The sequence below is a fragment of the Suricata suricatta genome, chromosome 16, assembly GCF_006229205.1.
Source record: "Suricata suricatta isolate VVHF042 chromosome 16, meerkat_22Aug2017_6uvM2_HiC, whole genome shotgun sequence".
Lineage (NCBI taxonomy): Eukaryota > Metazoa > Chordata > Mammalia > Carnivora > Herpestidae > Suricata > Suricata suricatta.
Window position 1 is genome coordinate 17,633,687 of NC_043715.1, and position 25,991 is coordinate 17,659,677.

At 53.3% G+C, this 25,991-nt stretch overlaps 3 protein-coding genes across 13 annotated transcripts in view; 1 reads left to right on the forward strand and 2 right to left on the reverse strand.

Moving 5' to 3' along the window:
* The first annotated feature begins 477 nt into the window (after positions 1-477).
* ACD (ACD shelterin complex subunit and telomerase recruitment factor) lies at positions 478-8,041 on the forward strand. Of its 5 annotated transcripts, none has more exons than XM_029926564.1 (12): positions 478-745; positions 834-970; positions 1,101-1,194; positions 1,282-1,358; positions 1,488-1,532; positions 1,646-1,755; positions 2,062-2,213; positions 2,292-2,388; positions 2,469-2,549; positions 2,714-3,087; positions 3,224-3,315; positions 3,396-3,598. In XM_029926564.1, the coding sequence occupies exons 1-12, from the start codon at positions 647-649 to the stop codon at positions 3,484-3,486; spliced, it is 1,449 nt and encodes a 482-aa protein (XP_029782424.1). In that variant the 5' UTR covers positions 478-646; the 3' UTR covers positions 3,487-3,598. The 5 variants fall into 5 exon arrangements, with proteins under 5 accessions (XP_029782424.1, XP_029782419.1, XP_029782422.1 ...); XM_029926559.1 differs by having other exon boundaries at positions 570-745; positions 1,646-1,680; XM_029926562.1 differs by lacking the exon at positions 3,396-3,598 and adding an exon at positions 7,859-8,041 and having other exon boundaries at positions 585-745.
* On the reverse strand, positions 3,552-15,579 carry CARMIL2 (capping protein regulator and myosin 1 linker 2). 4 transcript variants are annotated; one of them, XM_029926556.1, is made up of 39 exons: positions 15,271-15,579; positions 14,916-15,010; positions 14,774-14,824; positions 14,479-14,541; positions 14,252-14,376; positions 14,026-14,117; positions 13,761-13,827; positions 13,588-13,665; positions 13,344-13,419; positions 13,176-13,264; positions 12,955-13,049; positions 12,786-12,872; positions 12,602-12,714; positions 12,408-12,485; positions 12,207-12,283; positions 12,008-12,112; positions 11,749-11,818; positions 11,524-11,605; positions 11,335-11,431; positions 11,187-11,244; positions 10,874-11,046; positions 10,534-10,696; positions 10,349-10,453; positions 9,069-9,197; positions 8,867-8,980; positions 8,557-8,717; positions 8,384-8,471; positions 8,043-8,207; positions 7,871-7,937; positions 7,163-7,392; positions 6,201-6,301; positions 5,755-6,118; positions 5,551-5,673; positions 4,968-5,004; positions 4,732-4,803; positions 4,421-4,642; positions 4,219-4,299; positions 3,808-3,885; positions 3,552-3,719 (listed from the first exon to the last, which is right to left on the reverse strand). In XM_029926556.1, the coding sequence occupies exons 1-39, from the start codon at positions 15,308-15,310 to the stop codon at positions 3,607-3,609; spliced, it is 4,224 nt and encodes a 1,407-aa protein (XP_029782416.1). In that variant the 5' UTR covers positions 15,311-15,579; the 3' UTR covers positions 3,552-3,606. The 4 variants fall into 4 exon arrangements, with proteins under 4 accessions (XP_029782416.1, XP_029782415.1, XP_029782418.1 ...); XM_029926555.1 differs by having other exon boundaries at positions 13,563-13,636; positions 13,757-13,827; XM_029926558.1 differs by lacking the exon at positions 4,219-4,299 and having other exon boundaries at positions 13,563-13,636; positions 13,757-13,827.
* Positions 15,580-19,331: 3,752 nt separating this feature from the next.
* Positions 19,332-25,991, reverse strand: part of CTCF (CCCTC-binding factor) — a 47,544-nt gene continuing 40,884 nt past the window's right edge. For 2 of the 4 annotated variants that reach the window (XM_029924562.1, XM_029924561.1), the window contains 2 exons: positions 22,016-22,177; positions 19,332-20,850 (listed from right to left, as the gene is read on the reverse strand). In XM_029924562.1, the coding sequence (XP_029780422.1) occupies positions 20,666-20,850; positions 22,016-22,177 (347 nt within the window). In that variant the 3' untranslated portion in view covers positions 19,332-20,665. Of the gene's footprint in view, positions 20,851-22,015; positions 22,178-25,181; positions 25,824-25,991 lie in introns of those variants that run through there. The other 2 variants (XM_029924563.1, XM_029924564.1) reach the window with 2 other exon arrangements.

Genomic DNA, 25,991 nt, shown 5'->3' on the forward strand with positions numbered 1-25,991 from the left:
CGTCAAGGGGACAGCGACTGAGAGTGGAACGTAGAGTCCACGTTTCCTAGGAAACGGACGTCGGGATGGAGGCGTCGTCTTTTGCTCTTACGTCATTACGCTACGATGCGCAAGTGTCTGGCGTCTAGGGGCGGGGCGTGGCCAGAGGGAAGGGGTGAGGGAAGTGACCTTTATTGAGTGTAGTTTGTACTGTTACTTCTCCTGGCTTTAGAAGACTGCACATTTTAGACGACAAAACTGAACCATAATAAATATTTGCTGAACTCTTCGGTTCACAAGGTGTTGAAGTGGCTTTGAGCCAACTCGCTTGGCCACTCCTGGCCGCAGCCTCAAGCCCCAGATCCCTCCCTCTCCATTCGAGCCATCCCGGCGGGTGCAACGGAAGTCTTGACGAATGGCCCAAACGCCGGGCCGCTGCTCGGAGATACCCTGGTGAGACTAAGCAGATTGTCAGACATCCTACCCGAGTCTGCACGCAAATTCCCGAAAAACACGGGCTCGTGCGCACGCGCGAGCACGCACGTGGGCGGGGCCTCGATCTTAGGTCCCGCCCAACCGCGATGCACTTCCTCTTCCGACGAGAGGCGGGGCCGGGCGTCCGCGGGAAACCCAGGCTGGAGGTTCTCGACTACGTGCAGCCGCGGGAATGGCAGGCTCAGGGAGCTTGGTCTTGCGGCCCTGGATTCGAGAGCTGGTCCTGGGTTCAGATTCATTCTCAAGTCCGCAGGCGGGGCAGCTGCTCGAGGTGAGTCCCCCCCGCCCCTTTTCACGGCTCAGAGACCGGGGTAGGGCCCGAGGGCGGTAGAATTGACGCCGGTCGATGCCGCCGTCAGGTGCTACGAGAGGCCGAGGCTTCGGGCCCGTCCCGCGCCCCTGAATCGTCTGATGTCGCGGCCGCACTGCTTGTGTCTGACGGGACCCACAGTGTCCGGTGCTTAATGACGTGGGAGGCCCTGGACGCCTCAGACTGGTGAGAGAGGAGACGCGGGGTCGGGGAAATCGGAATTCAGTGGGTGAGCGCTAGGCGGAAGTGGGCGGGCCGCAGGCGGGCCGGGCTGTCTTCCAGCGGGTTATGGCGGCGAGGGTCGTGCCTGCCGCAGGGAGGAGAAGGAGTTCGGCTTCCGAGGGGCAGAAGGCCGGCTGCTGCTACTGAAGGATTGCGGGGTCCGCATCCAAGTTGCCGAAGGCGGCGCGGTGAGTGGTGAGGCTGGTTTGGGTGGGTTAATGAGCCTGACTCTTTGTGACAACTCCTAAGACTCGTCCCTGAATTCAATCCTTCAGCCCGCGGAATTCTACCTCCAGGTGAACCGTTTTAGCCTGCTCCCCACTGAGCAGCCTCGGGAACGGGTGATTGGTTGGTAAGTGATGCCTCCACTCACCGCCTGTTCTCCCTACTCAGGCCTCGCTGCTTTAGGTGTAGGTCTTTTGGGTGGGAGGGCTTAGGCCGCTGGTAACAACCTTGCCTACTATTCTCCTTTTTCCTCCAGCAATCAGGACCCGGATGTGCAGAAAAAGCTCTATGACTGTCTGGAGTGAGTATAGGGCTGGGCCCTGGGGCCAAGTGTGGCTCTTTGTCAAGGGATGGCAAATTTGTGTAGACAGGCCTCAGGATTGTTCCTCAGGTTTGTCCTCTCTGTTTCTATAGGGAACACCTTTCAGAGTCTGTCTCGTCCAGTGCAGGTACTTATAGAGGTTGGCCAGTGACCCTAAATCCCTGTAGAGTGACCTCCCCAGCCATCAGCTGTTGCTTCTTTAGTAAGCTCTTCTGCCTACCCATCCTACTTTTCCTCCTTTTTAAGTTTTGGCCGGGGCGCCTGAGTGGCTCAGTCGGTTAAGCGTCTGGCTTCGGCCCAGGTCATGATCTCATGGTTTGTGGGTTCGAGCCCCACGTCAGGCTCTGTACTGACAGCTAGCTCAGAGCCTGGAGCCTGCTTCTGATTCTGTGTCTCCCTCTCTCTCTGACCCTCCCCTGCTCACGGTGTCTCTCTCTGTCTCTCAAAAATAAATAGAAAACATTAAAAAATATATAATTTGGCCCATGCTCTGGTCCTCTGCCCTCAGGCCTTTCACTGTCCCAACTTCTTGATGAGGTGCAGGAGGATCGGGAGCATTGGGGGGCATTAGTGCACCTGGCTGAGAGCTGTCTGATGCTCGCAGGCCCTTACACAGCACCCCCTCTTACCCGCTGGGCCTCCTCCCACCACAGGACCACGGTCAGTCTGGGGCTACCCTTGGGAAATGTCAGGGTGAGGAGTTGGGCAAGGGCTAAGCTGAGAGTTTATGCCCCACAGGGAGAAGCTGTGTACACCGTCCCCAGCTCCTGGCTACACATCTCTGAGAATGACCAGCGAATTCTGAGCTCTCTGGGCCCAGGTCAGAGGACACAGGGTAAGGAGGACTGGAGGTCAAGATGGGAGTACCTGGGGACCCAGTGCCCATAGTGGTAATAAGCTCCCCTTGACCCTCAGGCCCTGAGCTGCCCTCACCAGACCCAGCTTTGGAAGGCCTATCACTGACCCTGCTCTCTTCTTCGTCATCTATGTCCTCAGGTAAGGTGCTGCTCAGGCCACATTCACTATTAGCCAGGTTCCCAGCCTGCTGCAGAAGGTTGCACAGCCCGGTGGGGGGCGACCACAGTCCTGGTAGGCCTGCCTAAGCTCATGAGCCACTGAGCTGAGAGGGCTGTGCCCACAGTCGGTGTCCTCCTTTCCAGGAACCCCTGCTTTACCCGGCCACGTCTCCTCTGAGGAAAGCAGTGCCAGCATCAGCATTTTACCTGCCCTGACCTTGACTGCTTTAGAACCAGTGCAGAAGGGCAGCTCCCACGCTGTGCCAGCCATCTGTTCAACCCCTGGTCCCCTGCTCCCCGGTTCCATACACCCTTGTCATGGACCCAGCTCCCCACTCCTGAGCTGCACCCCAAGTCTCTCACCCCTTGGCCATGTACCCAGTCTACATCAGGCCATTGTGACCAGGGCCCAGAAACCTAGCTTGGAGTTCAAGAAGCTAAGATTGCCCCCCAAGAACTGGAAGCAGTCTCCAAGGACAAAAACCACCACAGGAGCTGTGGAGTCCAGCCCTGTTTGGGTGAGCATAGTGTCTCTACAACTGGATAGTAGAATGGGATGGGTCTTGGGTGGAGCTGGGAGTGGGGGTGGGGAGTAGCTTTAGACAGGCTTAGGGGTCCTTGTAGGCCCCTCTCCAGATATCCCACTACTTTCAGGACCCTCCAAAGAAGCATCGTGATGGTTCTGCCTTCCAGTATGAGTATGAGCCACCCTGTACCTCCCTCTGTGCCCAGGTCCAAGCTGTCAGGTGAGTGCCTGGGGCTGCCCCCACTCTTGTAGTCACCAGGCCCAATCTCCATTGACCTACAGCCATGGTTCTCTTCTCAGGCTTCCTCCCCAGCTTGTGGCCTGGGCCTTGCACTTTCTGATGGAGCCACAGTTGGAGTCTGAGCTCACCCACGTGTGTGGGGTCAAGTGAACATGTGGGAAGATATGTGCACACAGGTCCATAACTGGGGGATAGACCAATAGTGCTCCACTCTCTGCTTCCTTTGAGTTTTTTAATAAAATACTCTCATGCGGCAGGAAAAGGAGAGGTTCAGGGGTTGGGCCCGCCGCCTCTTTGGTCTGTGGCTGGGGAAGGTGGGTTCTGCTCAGGGCTGGAGAGCTCTGTAGGCTGGAGGGTCAGAGGTGGGGTTCCAAGTACGGGTCCTGCAAGAGAAAGAGGAAGGGAGAGGTGGGATCAGGACTAGATTGAGCAGTCCTGCCACCCTCCCAACTGGCCCTAGCTTTCTCTCACCTAGGCTTGGAGATGAGGGTGGCTCAAGCTTTGGCCTCCGCTTGAGAACAGGGGAGCGCTGCAGCCGCAGGGGCCGTTCTGAGAAACACAGAAACACTTGGCAGAGGAGGTTGCTATGGGCTTGCTGCCTGTCCCCAAGCCTTCTCTCCCACCGCGCGCGCGCACACACCGTTGCCATCAGAGGCCCCCACTTCCCCTGCATCCTTCCACCCCTGTTCTCCTGGAGGTGGAGCCAGGGCTAGCAGGAAGGGCTTGTCAGATCCTTGTTCCTGGGCTTCTGGCTCCCTCTTTTCTCAACCCCTTACACCACTGGTGGCCGCCTCCAAGGACCAAAACCACAAAGGGAGCCCTGGAGTCTACCCTCCCCATCTCCTTCTACACTCAAGCACACAGGGAGGTGTCCCCCCTCACCAGCAGGGGCCTGGAGCTGGTCCTCATGCACAGACACGGCTCGTCGCCCTGCCGAGAGAGGCCTCGGCCTCAGCTGGCCATCTGGGGGAGGCCACGGTATCAGGGTATGGTCTCAACAGCTGTCCCCACTCCAGCCCTTGCCTCCCCTCCACCATCAGCGTCCCCAGCCCAGTATTGGGGTGGAGGCTAGGTGCCTGCTTACCTTCATTCCTAGGGCCCAAGGAAGGGTCCTCTGGGAGGCCCAGGCTGTTTGGGGAGGGGCTGGTTCTTCGTGGACTGGGGCTGGGACAAGGAGAGGGAGGGCCTGGACCATCCTGTTGTCCCCAACCACGGCCCCTGAGCTCTGCATTCAGCTGCTGTCCTAGTGTCTTCCAGGTGGCAGACTCAGGACCTTGGGCCCCTGGACCAGGTCTGCACGAGGGGTCTGCAGGAAGAAGGGTATGAGCCTAACCAATGGTCTGCCCCCCTCCTATCTTTGCTTGTCCTCCAACACACACAGTGGCGCTTACTCACCAGCCGACACGGAGTGGGTCCGGGACTTGATTGAGATGGGAGGAGCCTCTGCAGAACTGTCCATAATGTCACCTGCAAGGTGGGGCTGGGGGTTCAGGCACCAGCCCTTGGAAGTGAGGGGAAGAAAAACCTGGCCTCTTTCCCTCTTCCCCCAGAACATCAAGTACCTTGGGGATTATATCTAAGGACAACTCCTTCACCAAAAACGTGCTGCCGTAGCGCAGGGTCCCACTTACCATCTGACCCAGCCTTCTTGATCTCTCCATCCTTGCTCTGTAGGAAATATGGAAGTCGAGCTCAGTCCTGTCCTGCCTTCATTCTAGCCTTGTTCTTGTAACCACTACTGAATGCCCACCAGGAGATGCAGGGATGGATGAAGAGGGATCATGTAACCCATGGGTGGTGATAAGAGGCTCGAAGTAGCCAGGGAGGAGTTCCTGACACAAGAACAGGTGGCAGGGCACTGAGATGAAAGAAGTGACCAGGGCTGAGGCCTTGGGGCAGGGTTAGGAGGCAGGGCAGTGTCCTGAGAGGAAGTCCCTGGAGGACTTGTTTCAAATTCAGGTGACAAGGTTAGAGTTCTGTTAGCTCTATAGAAAAAGGACCACCTCAGCTCCAAGGAACAAATAGCAGCAGCCAGGACAGAAGCCAAGAAGGAAGAAAGGTGGACTCTGATGACTATTCTGAGGAGGAGGGGGTGGAACTGACAAAGCCGTCTGTGTCATGAGCCTCCTTCTGGTCACATATGTCACCCACAGAATGCCACAAGCCACATGTCACCTGCCCCCTCACTTTGCACTTATGTCCCTCCAAACTTACTTGCTTCCTCTTGCCTTCAGCACTCCCGCTGCCTCTGCTCACACCGATCCTCTGCAGCATCACTTGTACTCGCTGTTCGAAGGAGGGGGCCAGCTCTGTGTCTCCCCGCTCCAGGGGCCGCCGCTGAGGACACAGAAGCCCAAGTGGGGAGAGAGCCCACTCCCTCAGTCTTAGCAGAGACCTCACCCCTTGTACCAGGCCTACCTTGTCAGGTCTGGAGCCCAACATTTCCTCCTCCTCCTCAGCGGGAAGTAGTATCATTGAATAGGCCTTGCTTTCCCGAGTGTAGCGAGGCCGGCTCCTGCGGGCCAGGTCTGGGCTGCTCGTGCCCCCCTCAGCTCCACCAGGCTCCTCACCACGGCCGGGACGGGATGGTGGCCGCAACAGGTCTCCAAGTGTGGTCTTTCGAGTACGGGGAGCTGCCCCAGGGCTGGTCTCTAGATCAGACCGCGGCCCCCGGGTTGAACGAGGCTTCTTGAAGGCAAAGAGGGTACCCAGCTTCTTTCGCAGTGTGCGGGGGACAGGGGTGGTACCCCCTTCGTTGGCCAAGTCCTCTTCAGGGACCCAGCTGTGGGAACAGCTAGCAGTGAGTGGCAAGGCAGATGGAACATCCCACCTTCTCCCACCCCCTACAACTGCCCCTCACTCACAGGCGATCCTGCTGGATCAGCCTTTTGGAGAAGAATTCTTCCACGCCTTCATCCACTCGGGCACTGAGCCCATTCCCTTCCTGTGGCAGGGCTGGGGGCACCTGGGGGACACCATAGGGTGAGGACTGAGCACAACCGTAAATTCTCTCCACCCCTTGATGCCTAGCCTAGGCAACTCCTACCCCTGGGAGCTGGAGTGACCCTAGTGGGCTACTGACAAACATTCAGAGATGGTTTCACATACCCTGTAACCAGAAGCTGGCCCTAGACACACACACACACACACAGTCCACACCTGTTCTTGTCCCACAGAGTATCAACACCCCAAAGCATCCTGTCACTAGCAGGGAAGAACCCACAGGCTCATGGGTCACCCGTTCCCATTTGCTACCCCTTCTGCTCCAAACAGCTCCCTGCAATACCCTCCACCCCCACCCCACCCGGCCTGCTGGCAGTTCAGTGGCTCCTGCTGCTGCGTCAGACCCTCCTGGGGGGCCTCAAGCCAATTCCTGCCTGCCTTCTGCCCTGTGGCCACTGCCCCCACCAGTACCCAGCCCACATATAACATCTCCTCACATAAATAGCTACTGGACGTGCAGTAGATGCACGATTGTCCCCACAGCCAGGGGGCCCAGGATTTTTCAATAACCCTGGGAAAGGGAGGGTAAGATGGACACCCTCTTTCCCGCAACCATTTGTACAGAATGCCAACCTAAGATGCAGTCCTAAACTGAGATGTATCCCAAATGAAATCCACACACTCAGGACCCTGCATGGGAATGGCCTGAGGAAGAGGTGGCCAGGAATAAGCCAAGATACAACATCACGACCAAGTACTCTTGGGCCCCGATAATCCACCTCCCTAGCTGCTTCTCTCCTGAGAAGTAAATGAGGCATCCGTGACGACCCCCCCCCACCCCCCGCCAATTCCACAAGCTCTGGGATGGGGGAAGGGCACTCACCTGAGGGCCCCCCGGTGGTGGACGGTGGTGGTGCTGGCGCCGCGGCCGCGGCCGGGCCCGGGTCGGATGGCGCAGGGGTTGCCCAGCGGGTGGCAGGTCCATGCGTGGCAGTGGGCCAGCCTGAGGACCCGGGGTGGCGGGGCTCGGAGAGCCACGGGCAGAAGGCCCCGCCTGAGGCTCTGCATCTTCCCCCGGAGCCGCCAGCTCGGGCTCCGGTTCCTCAGCAGCACCTAAAGGAAGAGCACCAGAGGAGTATCCAGCAGCAAGCCCGGGGAGCTGGTGGTGGCAGCAGCAGCAGCGCTAGGGCGGCGGGGGACCCGCCCAGGGCGCGGGGAGGGGCCCGACTACGCCACCCCCACCCCCCCACGCCCGTCCCTCCCCCCGCCGCCACTGTCCCTGGTGCTGAGCGCGTCCCCGAGCTCTCGGCTCTGCACTGCCGCCAAGCATGCGCATCTTGGGGGTGGGGATAGGGGCGGGGGAGGCGAATGGAGAGTGTCTGGATCCTGGTCTGCTCAGGTCCTGCTCCATGCTGACCACAGCTGACTCCAACATGCAAGTTGCATGGGGAACCTGGCCGGGCTCAATCAAGGGTCAGGTAGTGCCTGGGACAAGACTGAATGAATGTGTCCCTGTGTCCGGGTCCCCAGATCTAATGGAGGACCTTCAGCTCAACCTAGTTAACTCCCTTTCTCACAGACCCTGACTTACTGTGAGTGGAGAGGACCAGGCGAAGACCTTGGCTGGACTCAGGCCATTTCTGTGGAGGACTGTCATTCTGGTGAGGAGGGCAGAAACTCAGCCTGAGAACCAGGGGAGTTGCCTCCCTGCCTTCCGCACTTCATAACAAGATGGGGAGATCCAGAGTTCTGGGACCACCTACCTTCTGTTCCTCGTCATCCTGCTTTCCCCTCACCTCAGGGAAGAAAAGACCTTCCAATTCTCCAGGCCCAAAGGGGCTGGGCTCACCTCCATCCTGTGCTGGTATGGCAGGAGGCATTGCCACTGTTGCCTGCTGAGTCAGACTCTCTACCTGCAATAAGGCACCCTAAAGATGGGTAGGTAGGGTCTCAGCCACAGTCCCAGGAAACCCTGAAACACCCCTGGGCTATATAACCCTAGAAGACATTACAGAACCCCTGCAAGGCAGTGGCCAGGACACTGTCTGTGTGTATGTGTGCATGTGCATGCATGCACACACATGCATGCACAATTCTCCCTCACCAGCCGATCCCGGGCTGCATTCAGCCCCTCCAGAGCCTGAGCCACAATGCTTTCTGCCAAGGTCCCCGTGACTGACAACCGCATATCCCTGAGAGCAAGAGAGGGCAAAGATTAATGTGCTATATATGCCTAGTCCTGTCTAGTCCAGTCAAGCCCAGTCCCATTCAGCCTACCTGAGCCTCGTGAAGGCATCTTGCAGCAGGTGCTCTGGGAGCAGCTCTGGGAGGCTCCTTGAGCCCACCAGGACTCCCTCTAGCTGCTCCCTCCACCTGGGTCCCTGTAGCATCTGTGGGCAGAGGCTCCTTGTTGTGTCCAATGTGGCCTGAGTGAAATCCTAGGTAAAAATCAGAGCATGGAGGGTGTGGCCTGAAGCTCCAACCCCCACAGAACAGTGACTCAAGCAGTATTAGTCACACCTCTGGGATAGGGATCAAGCCTATATGTGGAGGTGGAAGTGGAGTTGGGGCTAGGATACCATCTTACCTGAATATCTTTACGGCAGACCTCACCCACCTGTCCTAGGAGGCCCTCTAGCTTTTGCTGTAGCTGCCACTGATGACTTGGAGAGCTCCCAGCCTCATACAGAATTGGGAGAATCTGGAGGCCAAGGAGGAGGAGTTGCAAGTTGACACCTAATTAAGAGGGGGAGGGTCTTTACAGCAGAGGTGGGGAGGGGATTGCTCACACTGAGAGAGAAGTTGGCATTTTGGATGGCATCCTCAGCCTGGTGCACAGCAGCTTCACCCTGGGGTCCAGCCCCACAGCCCAGTAGCTCCACATGCTCCTGCACTGACTGACACAGTTCATTCACTTCCTGGGGGGAGGGGGTGCATCAAGAATGAATCCCATCTTAGTCCCCTCCCACCCCTCCAGACTCTGCCTGCCTCCTTCCCAGGGTCTCCAACAGATAGGTGAGGTCCTAAAGCCAATCCCATCAGGCCAGTCACTTAGGAAACCTATCTATTCAAGGAGCGCAAGCAGTGTCTCCTTTGGTTTGTTTTAGGGACTTTATATATATACTAAGTATCGTGAATGGGAAGAAAAGGAGCTGTCAGTCATGTCTATGTTTTAGATGCTCAGTCTGCTTATCATCTATGTAGAAGACAAACTTATGGGTGAGGTGGGAGGCCTTTGTGGCTCAGTCAGTTAAGCGTCTCTTAATTTTGGCTCAGGTCATGATCTCATGGTTCATGGGATCAGACCCCTAGTCAGGCTCTGCGCTGTCAAAATCTTTCTCTTGGGATTCTCTCTCTCAAAAATAAACAACAACAAAAAAAGGAAGAATGGTTGTGAGGAGCCACGGATGAAAGAGCAGAGGGAGCAAGAGATAGTTGGGGTGAGGGTAAGGAGCAGTGTGTGTGAGGTCTGTCGGGGCTCTAATGTGGCCTTGGAGAAACCTGATACTTGGTGGCTGTGGGCACCAGTGAGATTGGGTTCCAGGGTAGAGAAGAGTTTGTGCAAAGTAATGAGATCACTTGAAAATCTGTAGAATGTGAAGTCCCTGCAGGATGTCTGGGTCAAGATTCCTGTGCTCTAAAGCCTAGGATTTGAGAATAGGTGAAAAGATCTCACAAAGGCAAGATAGTGGAGAGAGATGAAACCAGATAAAGGGTCGTGAGTTTGGCCCCAGCAGAGGTGGACAGAGAGGGGAGAAAAGCCCTGTGAACAGTAAATCACAGATGAGGCTATAATCACCTGGGGGTGGTGGGGTAGGGTTAAGGGAGGATTTCAAAATAGCTTCCAACTTGAAGAGGATGGCCTATTTAAATGCTTTTAAAAGGCATCCAGGGGTGTTAGTTGGGGGAGCTACCAAGAAAAGGGACTTGCCTAGGACAGTATAATTCAGGCATCCTAGCCTCAAGAAAGTCAGACCCTCAAACTCCCAGAGGATCTCAAGTGCCAAAACTCTTCCCATCTCCTATCTTCTGTGCCTATTCAAGATGGGGGGGAGGGGGGAACACTAACCTGCTCCGAGGGGTCTGAGACCAGACCCAGTAGCTGCGGACAGGAGGAGGTGCGGCCAGAAGAGGCATGGTCCGCACGATTATTCCTCAAAAGACAGGCTTGGATCTGGGGACAAGGGATATTGAGAAGTGGTAGGAAGTGAGGCTACCAAGCAGAGCAGGACAAGGGAGGAAAGGAACCCACACCTGATGCACTGCACGTGCAGTCATTTCCGGTCGGCTGCGATGTGCCTGGGCAACGTCGTTCAGTGGCAGAGGCATGGCCTTTAGGCTGCGGTTCTGCTCCAGCGCCTGAGCTACGTCCAGCAGGCCCAGAGCAGACGTGTGATTCCGGTCCCAGACCACAGACCTGGGCCAGAGCGGCTTCAGTCAAGGGCGGAGCTCCACAAAGCTCCTCCCAACCCGCTGGCCTCCTCCATTCGCCTTGCACACTGGCCACAGCATTTGTTCCTTCACATTCAGCCCCGCCCCTTAGCCCAGTAAGCCCCTCCACACTACGCACTCCTCCCCCTCTGACCCCGCCCACCGGAGCCTTGTGTTGACCCGAAGTGCCTTGGCCAGCATCTTGGCGCCGGTGTCCCCCATTGCGTTGCCGCTGATATCCAGCGCCGTCAGGTTAGGATTGGTGCCCAGGGCCCGGAGCAGGACGCTGGAGGCCAGCTTCAGCCGCGACTCGGCCACAGACAGAGACTGTAGGGGCTGAGTTAAGAAAAAAAAAAAAAAAAAGCTATTTGCGTTTGGAATCAGCGGTCAGCAAGGAGGGCAAGTTACAGGGTCTGTGGGAGCAGGAGTCACAGGGTCCCGTTGCCTGAGGATCCCACACTGGCCCAAGAACTCACACAGTCGTCATCCTGCATGAGCTGGACAATCCGGTGCAGGACGTCGTCCAGGGTCTCCCTGTGGGGCAGGGGCTGCGGTTTGGAAGGACCTGGGGGGGGGGGCGGGTGCTGTCTGGGAGGCCCAGGAGTGAGTGGGATGGGGGCTCACTTGCACCGGACGTTGAAGTTCCTTCCAAGTGCCACATGTCGCAGGGACCGACTCCTCCCGATGGCCAGCACCAGAGTCACCATGTCTGAGCCGAAGCCTAGGGGTGGCTCGGGTCACACATAAGGCGGGGCTGGGGATGAGGTGGGAACTGGGTGGGCAGTGGGAGAGTGGGTTTCCAGGCAGCCTCACCATTATCCGCCAGGTCCAGGGAGCTCACTGCGCCGGCGTCGCACACTAAGTCCTGTATCACCTGAGCGCCCGCTGAGCGCAGCTGAAGGTGGAAGGTGAGCCGCGCTCAGACCAACAGGCCACAGGTGCAGAGGCTCAGGCGCCCGCGGGCCCGTGTTCCCCGCCTCGCTGCCCCGCTCCGCGCGCGTGTGCCCTCTGCCTGCTCGTCTCGGGCCGGGCGCTCACCTCACAGGCGCTGAGGTCCAGGTGCAGGTCGCCCGTGTGCGTGTTGAGCGCAAGGCCTTCCAAAAGAGCCCTGGGAGAGGATGTCACAGGAGGTGACGGGAGCTGGGAAAGAGGTCCCCAGGGGGCGAGCGAATACCAAGAAGGAAGGGCCAGGATACCGGGAGGTCGAGGAGGCGACAGGAGTGGGGTGAAGCTCTGGGGCCCCGGGCCAGGTGGTGGTTGCACACGCCGGGGAGTAACCACAGGCAGTGACACTGACCTGAGCGCGTCGGGAGGCAGCTTACAGCCCGCCAGGCCCAGGTGCCGAAGCCTCTCCGCGCGGCTGAGGAAGAGTTGGAGCGCGTCGGGCGCAGCCCGGGACTTCCTGAAGGTGGGCGAGCCGGAGGAGTGGGCTTCCGGGCGCAGGGAGGCGGCTCCCTGCAGTCTCTCCTCCGCCCCGCCCGGACCCGCCCCCTTACGTGCGGGAGAAGACGTTCCTCGAGGCGTCCAGGTGGCTGAGGTTGGTGCAGCAGCCGCCGGCCAGCGCTGCGAAGAGCTGCGGGAGGAGGGTGTGGGGCGGAAGATTGAGCCCCCTGGCTCCCCCGCCCACGGGTCAACCCCCAGGTCTCAGGCCTAGCCACTGGCCCTACCGATCATACCCCCCCCGACCACCCTCTCACAGTGTCCAGGGCGGTGTCGGTGCCCGCGAGATTCAGGAACGTCAGAGCATTAGGACGGCTCAGGAAACTACAGAGGCCCTGGTTGGGAGGATGGGAGTGGGAAGAAGGAGTTCAAGGATCACCTCACCAGGAGTTTCCTGACTTCCCATAGTCTGCAGCGCCCCCAATCATTGGCCCTAAAGACAGTCACTCACCCCACTGTCCTCCAAGGCCCCCAGCGCCCCAGGGTTCCCGGAAAGGTCCAGGTGGGTCAGGACAGAGTCAAAGGCCATATTGGAATCCAGTGCCTGGCCCAGAGACCTCATTCCTGTCGTGGAGAGAGTGGCTCAGCAATCAGGCAGATTCACCTCCCCTCCCTGCTCTGACCACTCCACCTACCTCGAGGTGTCAACCCTGTCTGCGCTAGGCTGAGTTTCCTCAATGCTCCAGGACGAAGCTCTAGGTGTTTGCTCAGAGCAGCCATGCCTGGGGAATGGGGGCGGCTGTGTGGCTCTCACCTCCTCTAGCACCAGCCCCCTGGGGGGTCCCTTGGCTCAGCCTTACATACCTCGGTCATCCAGCAGGTTCCCCGCCAGGCTAAGCTCCCGGAGGGCAGATCTCGAGTGCCCTGCCAGTGCTTGGGCCAGTCGCCGGACAAAGTCTCTGGGGACCAGACCCCAGGTGTGAGACTCTGTCTGACCCTGGGTTCCCATCTCCTCCCCAGGCCACTAGCCTCCCAAGCCCAAGCCCCCAGATTCCTGTCTTCAAGCCCTACCCTTTCCCCCTTACCCCTTCAGGCCACAGTTCTCTAGCACTAGCTCCTCCAGGTGGGATGACTGACTCATCATGTGCAGAATCTGTTCCGAGACCTCAAGGCTCTGAGAACCAGAGTGGGGGCTCAGTGAGCTGCACCCTGGCCACCATACCCTTGGCTCCTCCCTGTCCCTACACTCTCACCAGCTTCATGTCCACACAGGAGAGGCACTGGAACCACAGGTTGTAGGACAGGGCAGCCACACTCAGGGCCAGGTCCCTGGGTGGGAGAAGGGGCAGGGGCAGAGCTCAGGGCCCTCCAGCCAGATCCTAGGCCCACCACCGCCCTCCACGGAGAGGCTGAGGCCCAGGAATGTGGGTCATGGGATCTCCTTCCCTTCCCAGTCCTGGCAGAACACACACCGACTGCCCAAATGGCTGAAGTCACCTAGGCGGAAGTGGCGGCAGCCCTGACGATGGTAGATCGTGTCCACATCCTGGATGGGAAGAAGGTGTCTTCAACTGGCTTTGGGTCACAAGGGGTAAAGGGGACACAATGCGTGTGGGGGATCAGATCAGATGTCTCCAGAGTTCCCCAAGGAGGGCCCTACTCTCACCCACTGAATCTCCTCTCGGAACGGGAAGCCATTGTAGTCACACAGAGCCTCATACGTCTCCAAGAAGCCACCTGAGGGAGGTGCCAGGGATGTAGTGGGTGAGGAAGAAGAGAGACAAAAGGTCAGAGATGGAGGAAGATCAGATCCAAGCTGGGTAGTGGCTGTGCCTTGAGTGACTGTTCAGTTTGGGGGATGCCCAATCCAGGGGTCTCGGGCTGCAGGACAGGGGGATGGCTGAAAGCTCTGTGTGTCCTTTTCTTGATCCTTACCACAGGGGCTGCTGGGCACGGTGTCTTCGGAGGGACTGCTTTTCTCCAGGCGAGCCAGCATGGAGGGGGATGTGGGCTTCCGGAATAGCTTCCTAGGGAGGGGGAGAAGGGAGAAGGGGGCAGGGGACTTGTAGCCCCTAGAATGGGAGGCAACCCACTTGTGTCATCCAGAGCACCCCCTGCTGCCCTCCTTTCCTGCTGGTCCCTTATTGTTGTCTGGCCTCACCCAAGGTTCGAGCGAGGGAACACCTTCTTGATGGCTGCAGCAATGTGCTGGGCCAGCTGTTCCAGGGCAGCCACACCAGGAAACTCCAGGACCAGCTCAGGCAGAGACTCTAGCTCAAAAGTGACCTGGGGAGGGAGGGCTGCTGGGTTGGGCTCCATGTGTGGGGGCAGGTGGGAGAGGAGGGGAAGACCAGGCTGCAGGCTGTGGTGGGGTACCAGGTGTCTCACCTGAGGGGGTGTCTCCTGCAGTGCCATGGCCTGGACCTCCAGGTAGCTGAATGTGCAGTCCACCTACGGAGCGCCTGAATCAGCCGGAAGCACGGCCCTAGCCCTGCCCTCCTGGGACCCCAGTCCTCTGTGCAGTCTGGAGCTCAGAGCCAGCCCTGCTTGGTGTGAGGAGCCCAGTGCTATTGGAAGGGCAGAGCCCACAGGACAACACAGACAACTCAGCAGAAGCAGCCTTCATCAAGGAAGCTGCTGGAGGGCAAGGGATGAGGGGTGGCAGTAAGCCCCTGGCACTCACCCTCAGGGGGAGGCAGGTGTGGAGCAGGTAGGCTCTCCATCGCAGCAGTGCCTGGGGGAAGAGAGTGTCTGACACCCTGGGCAGGGCAAGAGACTATTTGCTGGGCCCCAGTGGCCCTCCAGAGCTCTGCCCCCTGCCATACCAGGATATGACCTCGATCAGCACCCTCCCGTTCCGGTAGCCAGGTTTTCAGCAGCAGCTCAGCCTCCTTGGGCCACAGGAATCTGGTGATCTCGCCTGTGGAATGGCGGCCTGCTGAGTTACTTTGGTTCCCCACCACCACCACCACCACCCCCGCCAGGGAAGTCAACTCAGGCCCATGGTCTGTACCAGGCTTGTGGCCTGGGCTCATCTATGGACCAGTAAGGAAGGAATGGTGTGGATGTGGGAGGCACCAAACTCTTCCGAGAAGCAGAAATAATTGTTTGCAGGTGCCCCAGGACTCTGGGTGGGCTTCTGGCTTTGGAGCCAAGTAGGCGGGAAGGGCCAGCGCTTACCTCGAAGCTCACCGGATATGCCGTCGGGGGTGTGGGCCATGGGGCCGGGCCGGGCCGGGCCGCCGGGTGGCCCAACGAACTCCGACAAGAAACAGTAGCGGGCAGGCGCACACACAGGAAGCCTGGGGGCCCCGTCCCGCACTGCAGCCACCTGCTCCTCCTGCAGCGGAAGGTACGCGCTGCTTCCTGTCAGGCCGCCCCCAGCCCGGCTCCTCCCCGCCCCGGCGTCCGCGGGACAGGAGTTATAGGAGGGGGGCAGAGTCCCAGTTGTCCGCTCGCCCAGTCGCGTAGGAGCTACTTTGCCAAGGCAGACACAGGGTAGGAGTGGTGTGGCCGGGAGGGTCGGGCGTGTGGCGCGCGCTTCTTGCCCCCTCCTTCCACCCCGCACCGCAGTCCCTGTCGCGAGCACCAGGGGGCGATGCCCGCTTGGGGATCCCAAAGGCCCACCCGCGTTGGTCCCCTCCAAAACAGCTGGGGAGATGGACTAGGGGCGGGCCGGGAGGAGTGCCTCTTCAGCAAGGAGCAACGATGTCTCCCAGCAGCTCTCCCAACATCCGGGTCCTAACCTGAACTGCCTAATCTGTTGCTCCTAACCTGGAGAATGTGAACCCGTCGGATAGCCACCAACTTTCATCTGCATGTGGGCTCAAACTCACAACACTGAGATCAAGAGTCGCCTGCTTTACCAACTGAGCCAGCCAGGCGCCCCCGAGATCCACTAACTTTTGAAAGGCAGAAAAAAAAGTCAGATGGGCTCAGATACCCTTCTCTAGAGTGTAGGGTCCCCAGCTTTCATTAGATTTTTGGCTGGAAGGGGTACCTTCATGGCGCAGCCTTGGGCTAAGGCCTGAACCCCAAGCAAAGGCTAGGTACATGTGAGTCCTCTTGTATGTCAGCATCCTCTCCCTCCTGCGCCTCTCACCTCTGCTAGAGAGTTTAGGGAGGGGGGAACCACTGAAGGAAAGAAGAGTTAGTTTCTCCAGGGCTGGGAGGGGTCAGTAGGTCATGGGGTAAGGTCCTGCTAACCAGAAGCATGCTGCCCTATAAAAGACCAGGGACCTAGATTCTGGAGAGTTCACAGGAAAAGAATTCCCCCCCCCCCATTACGATCCAATTAAACTTTACTTACTAGGAATAGCCCTCTGCCCTTCCCACAGCTCAGACAGGCAGAGGTGAAAGAAATAATCTTGAAAGTAGATGAGGGATCCTGAGCAGGGTCCCTCGGTTTCATTTCCATTTAGTTATTACCCCTTCCCACTTCAGGGCTTGTTGATAAGTGGAAACATCCTCCAGTCACCTGATCACCCTCACCTAACAAATCTCAGCTCTACCAAAGATTGAGACAAAGTGGCAGTAGAAACTGAACAGTAGCAGCTTGGGCAAAGCCTACCTTCAAGCAAAAGGCCAATAGCGTGAAAGTCCAGGGCTGACTAGGATTGATGGGAAGACTCAGCAAAAGGTGCTGTGTTTCTGCACAGGCAGAGAGGTAGTCCTACTCTGCCATCTCCCAGTTTGAAGGAAGAGTTTGAGTTAAGATCTAGGATTCCTTCTAAGACCACATAGAACTCACAAGCTGCTTTTAGGGTGAGAATCCAGTAGATCTCTTGCACTTAAAGCATGGTCAAGTGGTACAAGAATCCTGCTTCTAAAGGCTGCCTGCCTGAATTTAAGTCCTGACTCCCACCTCTTTCCAGCTGTTCCACACTAAGTTACCTAACCTTTTTGGACTTCCAGTTCCTGTTTCATAAACTATTAACTTACCTCAAAGTGTCGCTCTAAGGATTAAATGCTTTTTAAGTGCTCACAGCAGTACCTGGCACTCAGTGAATACTCACATCTGCCAAGTCTGCTATGGCAACCCCAGGACCCCATAATAGAAAACCCACCTCAGTGGGACTTCTGTTTAGAACGGACTAGGATAAGAAATACAAGAGAAGACGTCTGCCCAAGGAGACTCTTGAGGCCAGCAACACACTGGTGGCATCTACCCATCTGTGAGTGCTGTTGGGGTGGGCACGTGCTGCTGAGAGGAAACCAGAATCAGCATGGAGATCAGGGCAGGGGTGCCAGACTAGTCACATACCTCCGTAACTGCTGGTGGTCAGGGTGGCAGTGACAAAACGACCACACTGCTACCAGAAATGAAGTAAACACATGGGACTCAGCTCCTAACATGTTGAGTGACTCAGTGAGAGCGGGGAGAGGCCCTTCAGCTTGTCTGTTTTCTAGATGGTGTGACACTCTGTGGGCGCTAAGGAAATGCTAAAGCCTGCAAGGAGGCATAAGCCCCGCCTACTCCAGCAGCACAGGATGAGGCTGGGCCACGCTGCACCCCCCAGGCTTGCCACAATGCTCCCTTCAGATGATTTTGAAAGACTAGATCCTGGGGTACCTGGATGGCTCAGTGAGTTGAGCGTCCAACTTCGGCTCAGGTCATGATCTCATGGTTTGTGAATTTGAGCCCACATTGGGCTCACTGGTGTCAGCCTGTCAGCACAAAGCCTACTTCAGAGCCTCTGTTCCCTTTACTCTGCCCTGCCCCTGCTCACGCTAGCTCCAAAGTAAATGGTAACCAAAAAAAAAAAAAAAAAAAAAAAAGGTAACAAAAAAACCCTAGGTCCTGACCAAAGGCAAGAGAAGGACTCAGGTGCTTGCTGGGCAGTAGGGCAGGGTGATGCCAGCCCAGGTTTGGAAAGAGAATATTTTGCTTCAGTACTTGCTATTGGCCTAACAGTGGGGAAGAACAGACAGGTCAGAGAACTTCCCCATCGAAAATTCTCCAGTGAGGACTTCCGTATTTTAATGTTTATATATAAATATTAAAAACATATTTATTTTTAAGTGGTTTTTTTTTTGAGAGAGAGAGCAAGAAGGGCAGGGCAGAGAGAGACAGAGAGAGAATCTGAAGCAGACTCAGCTGTCAGTTCAGAGCCGGATGGGCTCAAACTCACAAACCGCGAAATCACTACCTGAGCCGAAGTTAGAAGTTTAACTGAGCCACTCAGGTGCCCCTACTTAGATTTTAAATATAAGGCTACATGTATACGATGGACTCACACAGGACACACCATGGGCTGTGCAATGAGAAATCACTTTTCAGCTTCTGTTCCCTCAGCATGTGACTTTTTTGCCCCCTTCTCATCCCAAACATATCTACTTTCACACTTTCAACTTGAATGTACACAATGAGAAAAAGCTATGCTGAAAATACAAATAAAGGCCTCGCTGTTCTGCAGAGATTTTGTCATAAACACCAGAAAACCTTAGAAAGTTATATGGTCACTGAACAATTCTGGAAGGGGGTACTCTGGCCCCCATGAGGGTTGGTCCATGCATAGTAAGAGACACAATATTCTGACAACTTACCCAAGGAGCAAGGTTCAGAGTCTTGAGGCCTCAGTTTGTTCTCACAGGGAAACAGGTGTCTATGTAGACAGTACAAGCGGCCAAAGGCCATACACATCTCATCACTGAAAACCGCTAATTTGGAATTCTGGTTTAAAGGCCCTATAATTAGTGGCTGCAGCAGCAAGATGATGTTTCACTAATGCATCAACTTCCTATTCCAACTCCCTTCCACCCTGTCTCCTGCAGTAATAAGCTACAATAGCTGAGTCTCTCCCCGCAGCCTGATGACTATATGTATCTCCCCTCCTAAATGAATTTCTCCAGGGCAAATTGGGCCCAGCTTCTGTTGGCCTGCACTTGGCAGAGCTCAAGTGAGCCCAGCCCTCGGTGAGCTGAGATCCAGAGCACAGAACTTCCCATGAGCCTCTTACCTTCTCCAACATCTGCGGTTACCCCTCTGCCAATGGGGGCTGGTAGGAGTCCATCCACACCTTGCTACTCACAAACACCTTTGGTGAGTTGGAACCTGTGTCAGGATGCATAATCTAACCGTTTACCAAGATCATCTCCTAAATGCTAGGGAGGAAGTGGCCATCCTGTAGAGGAGAGCTTGCCCCTGAAAGGTGGGCAGGCCTGCACTGCCTGAGGCTGTGCACGTGGACCCTGTGGGACCCCCATCAGGCAGAGATCACACATGATGGGAGTATCCGGAGCACTTGTTAATCCGTTATGATTTATTAGCTGTACAGCAGTAGATCCTCCTCCCCAGCTTTCAACCCCATTACATATTTTATTACAGGTCTCATGTTGATGTCCTAAAATAATGAAAAATATCACACAGTACAGCTAAGTACAAAATGCATCAACCTAGAGTCTGATAGCTAACTGATGGCTCTTTTAAAAGCAATACACAGAAGAAAAAAGTGTTTGAAATCTTGAGCAAGACTGAGGCTCTCTAAAAACACATTTTAAACATGTGACAGTTCATGTGCAAGAATCACTTTTTAGTTGGTTTTGTTTCACATTATTACTTTTTTTTTTTTTTTTTTTTTTTTTTTGGGTAGATCCAAAGTTTAAATTACTGACCTAGTGAAATTTTCTGGCCCAGCTTTTAGGGGCTGCTGTGACCCACTCATAATCATCCTTCTGCTTGAACAGAGGAGTTGTAAAACATAAAATTCAGCTACAAACAGAGCAAAGAAAATGTAGATGGGAAATCATAACTGAAAGTTCATTGTACAAGGTTCAAATGCTGGCTCCATGGGCTGGAAATCCGATCTTCCACGTGGGTGTCCATCACTAGCGGCAGCAGTCTGGGTGCCTTTCTGCTACATGATTGTGATCCAATTCCTTGTCAACATTTACACACTACAGAGTCTGTGGTAACTTAATTTGCAAGTAATTAAAACGCTGGGTTTTCTTACACTGCACTCCTTTTCAAACTCTTAATTAATGGAAAAGATTAAAATGTAAAAAAAGTTATTTACAAGCTCGACCATACCAGAAGCTCTGCCGAGAAAGAGGCAAAGCCTTCAGCACAGAGACCGATCGCAGCATGCCGTGCTACTGGTGTGCAGCTGGCTCCGAGCAAAGGGAGTCAGGGAGAAGCGGAAGCAAAAACCAGTTTAAAAGTGTAACTCCTTCCCAAGTCTGCATTTACAATTAAAAACTCTCCTGGGAAGAAGACCTAGAACTCTGGGAAACCCGGTGGCCATTCTGGAGTGGTTTACCATAGCAAGAGAGAGGGTTCAATGTCTCCGTTTCCGTCTAAGAAAACCAGTCAGGCATCAACACTGTCCTCAGCACTTCACAGGAAACCCTCACGGACTCAGAACATTCCATGATTTGCTAACATCAAACAGCAAGTTCTAGTTAAATCACATTTTTCTAACATCATCCTTGAAGTTTTAGTTCTCAGTATGTTTGGTAAAATGGTGTAAAATGATGCTTTTCCCAAAGCCAAAAGAAGAAATAAGGGAGAAAAATTAAGATGCAGGCCGTTTAAACACAGCCCAGAGCAGTCCTGGCGATGAGCACGGCCCTGCCATCACCGGTCCATCATGCTGAGGATCATCTCAGGCGTGAGGTCTCCGTTGGGGGCGTCTGTGGCGGCTGGCTGGGCCTCCTCTTCCTCCCCTTCCACGGGCTCGGCATCTGGCTCTTTTTTGACTTCAACTATAATGTTCTCAATTGCACCTGTATTCTGGTCTTCCACCTGGATGATGGCTGTTGCTGGCAAGAAAGAGCATGAACAAAACAAATGCTCCATTAAAGCCCCTGAGGATTGCAAGGGTCCTTTTAGACTTGAGGCTAAATGAAGGTCAGCAATGCAGGAAAGCCTCAGTAAGAACACAGAGAAAGCCAATTAAAAAAATAGGAAGGGCCTAATGACCTAAAATGTGGCCATTCATAAAGCCCCATTACTCTAGAATCCATCAACGAACAAAATGCAGACATCTATCTTTATATGCGTCCCAAATTACATATTAAAAGCCATAGTTTTTCTTTTTATGTCATAAAGTTGAGATTGACACCAGTGTGAGATAGCCAAAAGATGCAGACAGCACATGACGAAGAATACCTCACTCTGTGTGATGCAGGACTGTGTTAGAGGTGACCCGCCTCTAGCCAGAATATGCCATTTCTGATTCTGAAGGTCTCCCATACCCAGAGCCCTCCACCAGTTTTCTCACTCAAGTATGTGTAAGCGAAATGGTTCCCAGGATCTATAGTTAACCAGCCTGGTGCTCTCCTGTGACAGACATCTAGACGTGGGGTTCAGGAAGTCCGTTAAAAAAGATTAAATCTTGCATTTGTTAAGGAAAAAACTCCCACCAGGTTTCAGGGTATTGAGACAATGAGTAGAACAGAGACCTGAGTCCCCCAGAGCATGCTGTCACAAGGACCGTGTCCAATATAGGACTGGTGCCCCCTGCCATTTGTCGTGTGGGGTACAGGCTGAATACCTCCTCTGTGTCCTCTCATATCAGAAAGCAAACACTGGAATCCAAAGGCCTGAATTTCCTAGGAGGAACAATCTCAGCAATCACTTTATCCCTCCATCCTATAAAATTTGGCTTTTATAGTCATCGCCACATCAATTCTGCCAGCTGACTGTGACTGTGATGGTCTTGTAACCCCTCCCACATCAGCAGTACCATCTTGTAGTACACAAGTACCCTACTACTCTGGACTTCTCACTTGAGCAGAATAGGCCTCTAGCTACTTCCTCAGGTGTTATCCAGTAAAATCTAAAAAACTGCTTCCTGAGAGTTCGTGGCATGACCTTATTGTTCTGAAGGCTTAGTTCCCATCTCCTCCTAAACCAAGGACACATCTGGCTCCTCCGCATGCTGGAAGAGGCTGCCATCCTACTGAGCTGAGACAAGTAACTTACGCTGGGTCTGTTTGGGCTGGTTGGTTCTGCCAGGAGGGCGTCCTCTCCGCTTCTTGGCAGGTGGTGGGGCGGGGGTTACAGGCTGAGGCTCTGGCTCGGGTTCAATTTCCACAGCAGGCTCCTCCTCATCCTCATTGTCATCCAGGTCTGGCTCAGCATTTTCTTCTCATGAAATCAGGAATAACAGGTGGTGGGGCAAGGAGAAGTATGATGGAGAAAAATGTGACACACACATAATCACATCTCCAGTTATGTATTTTCATTAATAGAAGTCCATTTAAAAATTGTTTTAAGATTAAATAAATTTTTGAATTTTTGTTATCAACATTGACAGAGTAAACTGGTATTATGGTCAAATTAATAAGCAAATCAGCTTGAAGACTACTATTCATACCTTATGTGGCTTGGATATTACTTTTTTCTTTTAGCTGTAGACATCTGAATATTGAGTTTGAGTTTCAAATTCTTAAGAAGCAACTCCATCATATGCCAGATATATAAAAAATACCACAGTGTTTAAGCTGAAAACATATGTTCCCTTTAACTATTATATAAGGATAAAACAGGACACTAAGCCTGAGATAGACTCTTGAAGATGTGCCCCTGCTCATTTCTGAGTGGGAGGAAGGTAGGTGAGCGCGTGCGTGTGTATGTGTGTGTGTGTGTCAGAGAGCAAGACTAACTTCTTATTGCATTATGACATCCTATTACTACGATAAGCAGCCAAGAGTTCTTTTAGGACTACTACTGATTTTTTATTTTTTAAGCCAAGTTTTTGGACTTAATTCCTAGCTATGTCAGACTCAATGGGTCATTCTTAACTCTTAATTTTCTCCCTGATGCCATTATCACATAAAAGGAGAGGGGACTCTTGTAGAAAGAATACGGACAAGGAGCCCGATGATATGGCTTTGAATCCTACACAGCTTACCAAGAGTGTGACCTGGGACAATGACCACAGAGGATCAAAAGAACTGAGCTAACAACACATGTAATCATGCTCCATAACTTACACTCTATAGCACAGATATAGCTCTCGTTTACACCGTGCATCACAGTTTTTAAATTCTCCATTATTCCATTCAGGCTCCATTCCTTCATTTAATAAGAGGAGTTATCCTCATTTTATAGAAAAAGTGAGAAGCCAAGTGATTTGTATGCCACGGCTAAACTGCAGCAGGCAGAATTCAACCTCTGGCCTCTATCTAGGGCTGTCCTGATGCTCCTCCCCACTCACCACACCACACAAAGTGCCCTCCTCACCTTCCTGGGAGAAGCACAGGTTATGTAGTCTATCTCTGAAACCAGACATTTAAATTTAGAAATTGAAGAATAAATGCTTTATCTTTAGGACAAAATGCCTTGTCAAATCCTAAGTGAAAATGTGGGGAATACATTGGCATGTGGCAGTGTGTCAAGAACAAGATGCTTCCCTGTTGAACTTATTCAAGCCCCCTATTGCCTAAGTTGGCAAAATGCCTAGAAAACCAAACAAATTCAGTCAGAATTGGGGGGAGAAAAACACACAAAGAAGGTTAATAGGGTCAAAGGCTTATTGGCTTGGAGAGATTTTGGCAAAAAGCCTTGAAAATAGCAGTAGATTCTGCTGGTCAATCTCCGCAGGCAGAAGACTTCTAGGAGAGGACAAATAGGGCTGTGTGGCCTTGGTCAGCAGTGGGATGGAAAGCCTGAATTTCTGTGGGGATAAAAAGACATTGGGTCCAAGGTCCAGACTCAAACTGTGCTCTACAGGCCACCAGCACAGAGGCCAAAGGAAGGAATGGCAGAAACCTATTAGGAACTATCAATGAAGTCTTTAAGCTGAAAGATGCTCTGGTGAAACAATTAGGGAGTAAGACTGATGTTGCTTGACATAAACAAGAAGGCTAAGGGCTAACGTCTGTGGCAGAAGGCGGCTCTACTACTAGAAGCACTTACAGAGATCCTTGAACTCAAGGTTACCTGTGGATCTCTGGTGGCATCTGGGGCCCGTGACTCCCTGGCTTCTCCCAATAGTCCACTCATTCATTTCTTAGCTAAACAAAGGGGTCCCACAAAGACTCTCAGTAAAGAATGGTGTGGCAGTTTTTTGTTTTTATTTTTTAATATTTAGTTATTTATAAAATTTTTAATGTTTATTTTTGAGAGACAGAGCCTGAGTGGGGGAGGGGCAGAGACGGAGGGAAACACAGAATCTGAAGCAGGCTCCAGGTTCCAAGCTGTTAACACAAAGCCGGATATGGGGCATTAACTCAGGAACGGTTGAGATCAAGACCTAGGCCAAAGTCCAACACCTAACCGACTGAGCCACCCAGGTGCCCCAATGTTTATTCTGAGAGAGACAGTGTGAGTAGAGGAGGGAAGAGAGAATCCCCACTGTCAGTGTAGAGCCTGATGCTGGGCTCAAACTCACAAACTGTGATATCATGACCTGAGCCAATATCAAGAGCTGGATGCTCAACCAACTGAGCCACCCAGGTGCCCCAGTGCTGTGCTTTTATAAAAATCAAAGTAAACCGACATTTTAAAGGAGGCATGTTTACTTAAAATCCAGTGACGAAGATAATGCTTAAAAGAGATTTTCTAGAAAAGGCAGCAAAAAATAAATAACTCTTAGGCTTACTGGATGAATAATCTCTCAGAAAAAATTAAAGTTCTAAATAGAAAAGTAAAGCCTTTCTTAAAATATACAGAAACTAAAAAGGACCTTGTTATAGATCTAAATATAAAAAAACCTAGTACTTTCATGAGCAAGTTTTAGATAAAATCAATAAAGACACCGAAGTTCTCAAATATGTTCGATCTTCAAAAATTTCAATCCTGGGGCGCCTGGGTGGCTCAGTCGGTTAAGGGTCCAGCTTTGGCTCAGGTCGGGCTCTGTGCTGACAGCTCAGAGCCTGAAGCCTGCCTTCCAGTTCTGTGTCTCCCTCTCTCTCTGACCCTCCCCTGTTCACGCTATTTCCTCTGTCTCTCAAAAACAAAAAACATTAAAAAAATTTTAATCCCTCCCCATTATTACAAAAGCTTTTTTCCCTAAAGTTTATTTTGAGAGCGCATGCATGCATGCACATATGAGTAGGGAAGGGGGAGAGAGAGAATCCCAAGCAGGCTTTGCACTGTCAGTGTGGAGCCCAATGTAGGGTTTGAACCCACAAACTGTGAGATGATGACCTGAGCCAAAACCAAGAGTCAGATGCTTAACTGACTGGGCCCCCCAGGCACCCCTGTCCCCCATACTTCTAGCAAGCATGCAAAAGACAAAGTGAGGAGCCTCAGACACACATAAGGCACCATCTATAAGCTTTCCAGTCCAATGCTGCTTCTGGGGAAGTGAATTCCCTGAAACAAAGTCCCTTTACAAACATCTTTTACCATAGAAAGCTTAAATCTTTGGTCACAGATGTGCTTTTCAACTACTTGGCCAGCAGCCCAAGCATCCATCCACTTTACAGAGCTTACCACCCTGATAAAGTGTGTACAATCAAATGTGACTCCTATGTTATTGACGCTCTTTTTCTCCCTCCCACTTCATGAGTCTAGCACCTCAAAACCATACCAGAGCACCCGGATTTCATGACTAGAAAGGCAAAAACACCCCAGAAAGCATCAACAGGTAGGAAAACAGGCAAAGTGTTACATTTTTAAAATGGAGAGATTAAGGTAGGAAGTGAAAGGCTGACCTTCATGGATTTGATCAACACATCTCAAGGCTAGGCTGACACAGGCAGTCAAACCAGAGGTTGGTCAAGATGCTTAAGCAACCTTCTTCACGTCCATTAGATTCATTGCTCAAATCTAGACCAGCTTCCTAAATGTAAAAGTTATGAACATAGAAAAGAAACTCTGCTGGCCTTAGAATATCACTAATCTGAGTAAACTGAATCGAGATATTAATTTTGCTTTGGCTTTAACTGAACGCGTAACATATAAGACATTATTGAGCAATGGAATACTCAAGAGAAAAAAAAAATCGCCC

Coding starts and splice junctions, on each gene's coding strand:
- CARMIL2 (XM_029926556.1), bottom strand. CDS start 15,310: ATGGCCCACACCCCCGACGGCATATCCGGTGAGCTTCGAG. Junction 14,542..14,773: donor ACACCTGCCTCCCCCTGAGG/GTGAGTGCCAGG, acceptor GGCGCTCCGTAG/GTGGACTGCACATTCAGCTA. Junction 13,666..13,760: donor CCGTTCCGAGAGGAGATTCA/GTGGGTGAGAGT, acceptor TGTGACCCAAAG/CCAGTTGAAGACACCTTCTT.
- ACD (XM_029926564.1), top strand. CDS start 647: ATGGCAGGCTCAGGGAGCTTGGTCTTGCGGCCCTGGATTCGAGAGCTG. Junction 746..833: donor AGGCGGGGCAGCTGCTCGAG/GTGAGTCCCCCC, acceptor TGCCGCCGTCAG/GTGCTACGAGAGGCCGAGGC. Junction 2,214..2,291: donor CCTCCCACCACAGGACCACG/GTCAGTCTGGGG, acceptor TATGCCCCACAG/GGAGAAGCTGTGTACACCGT.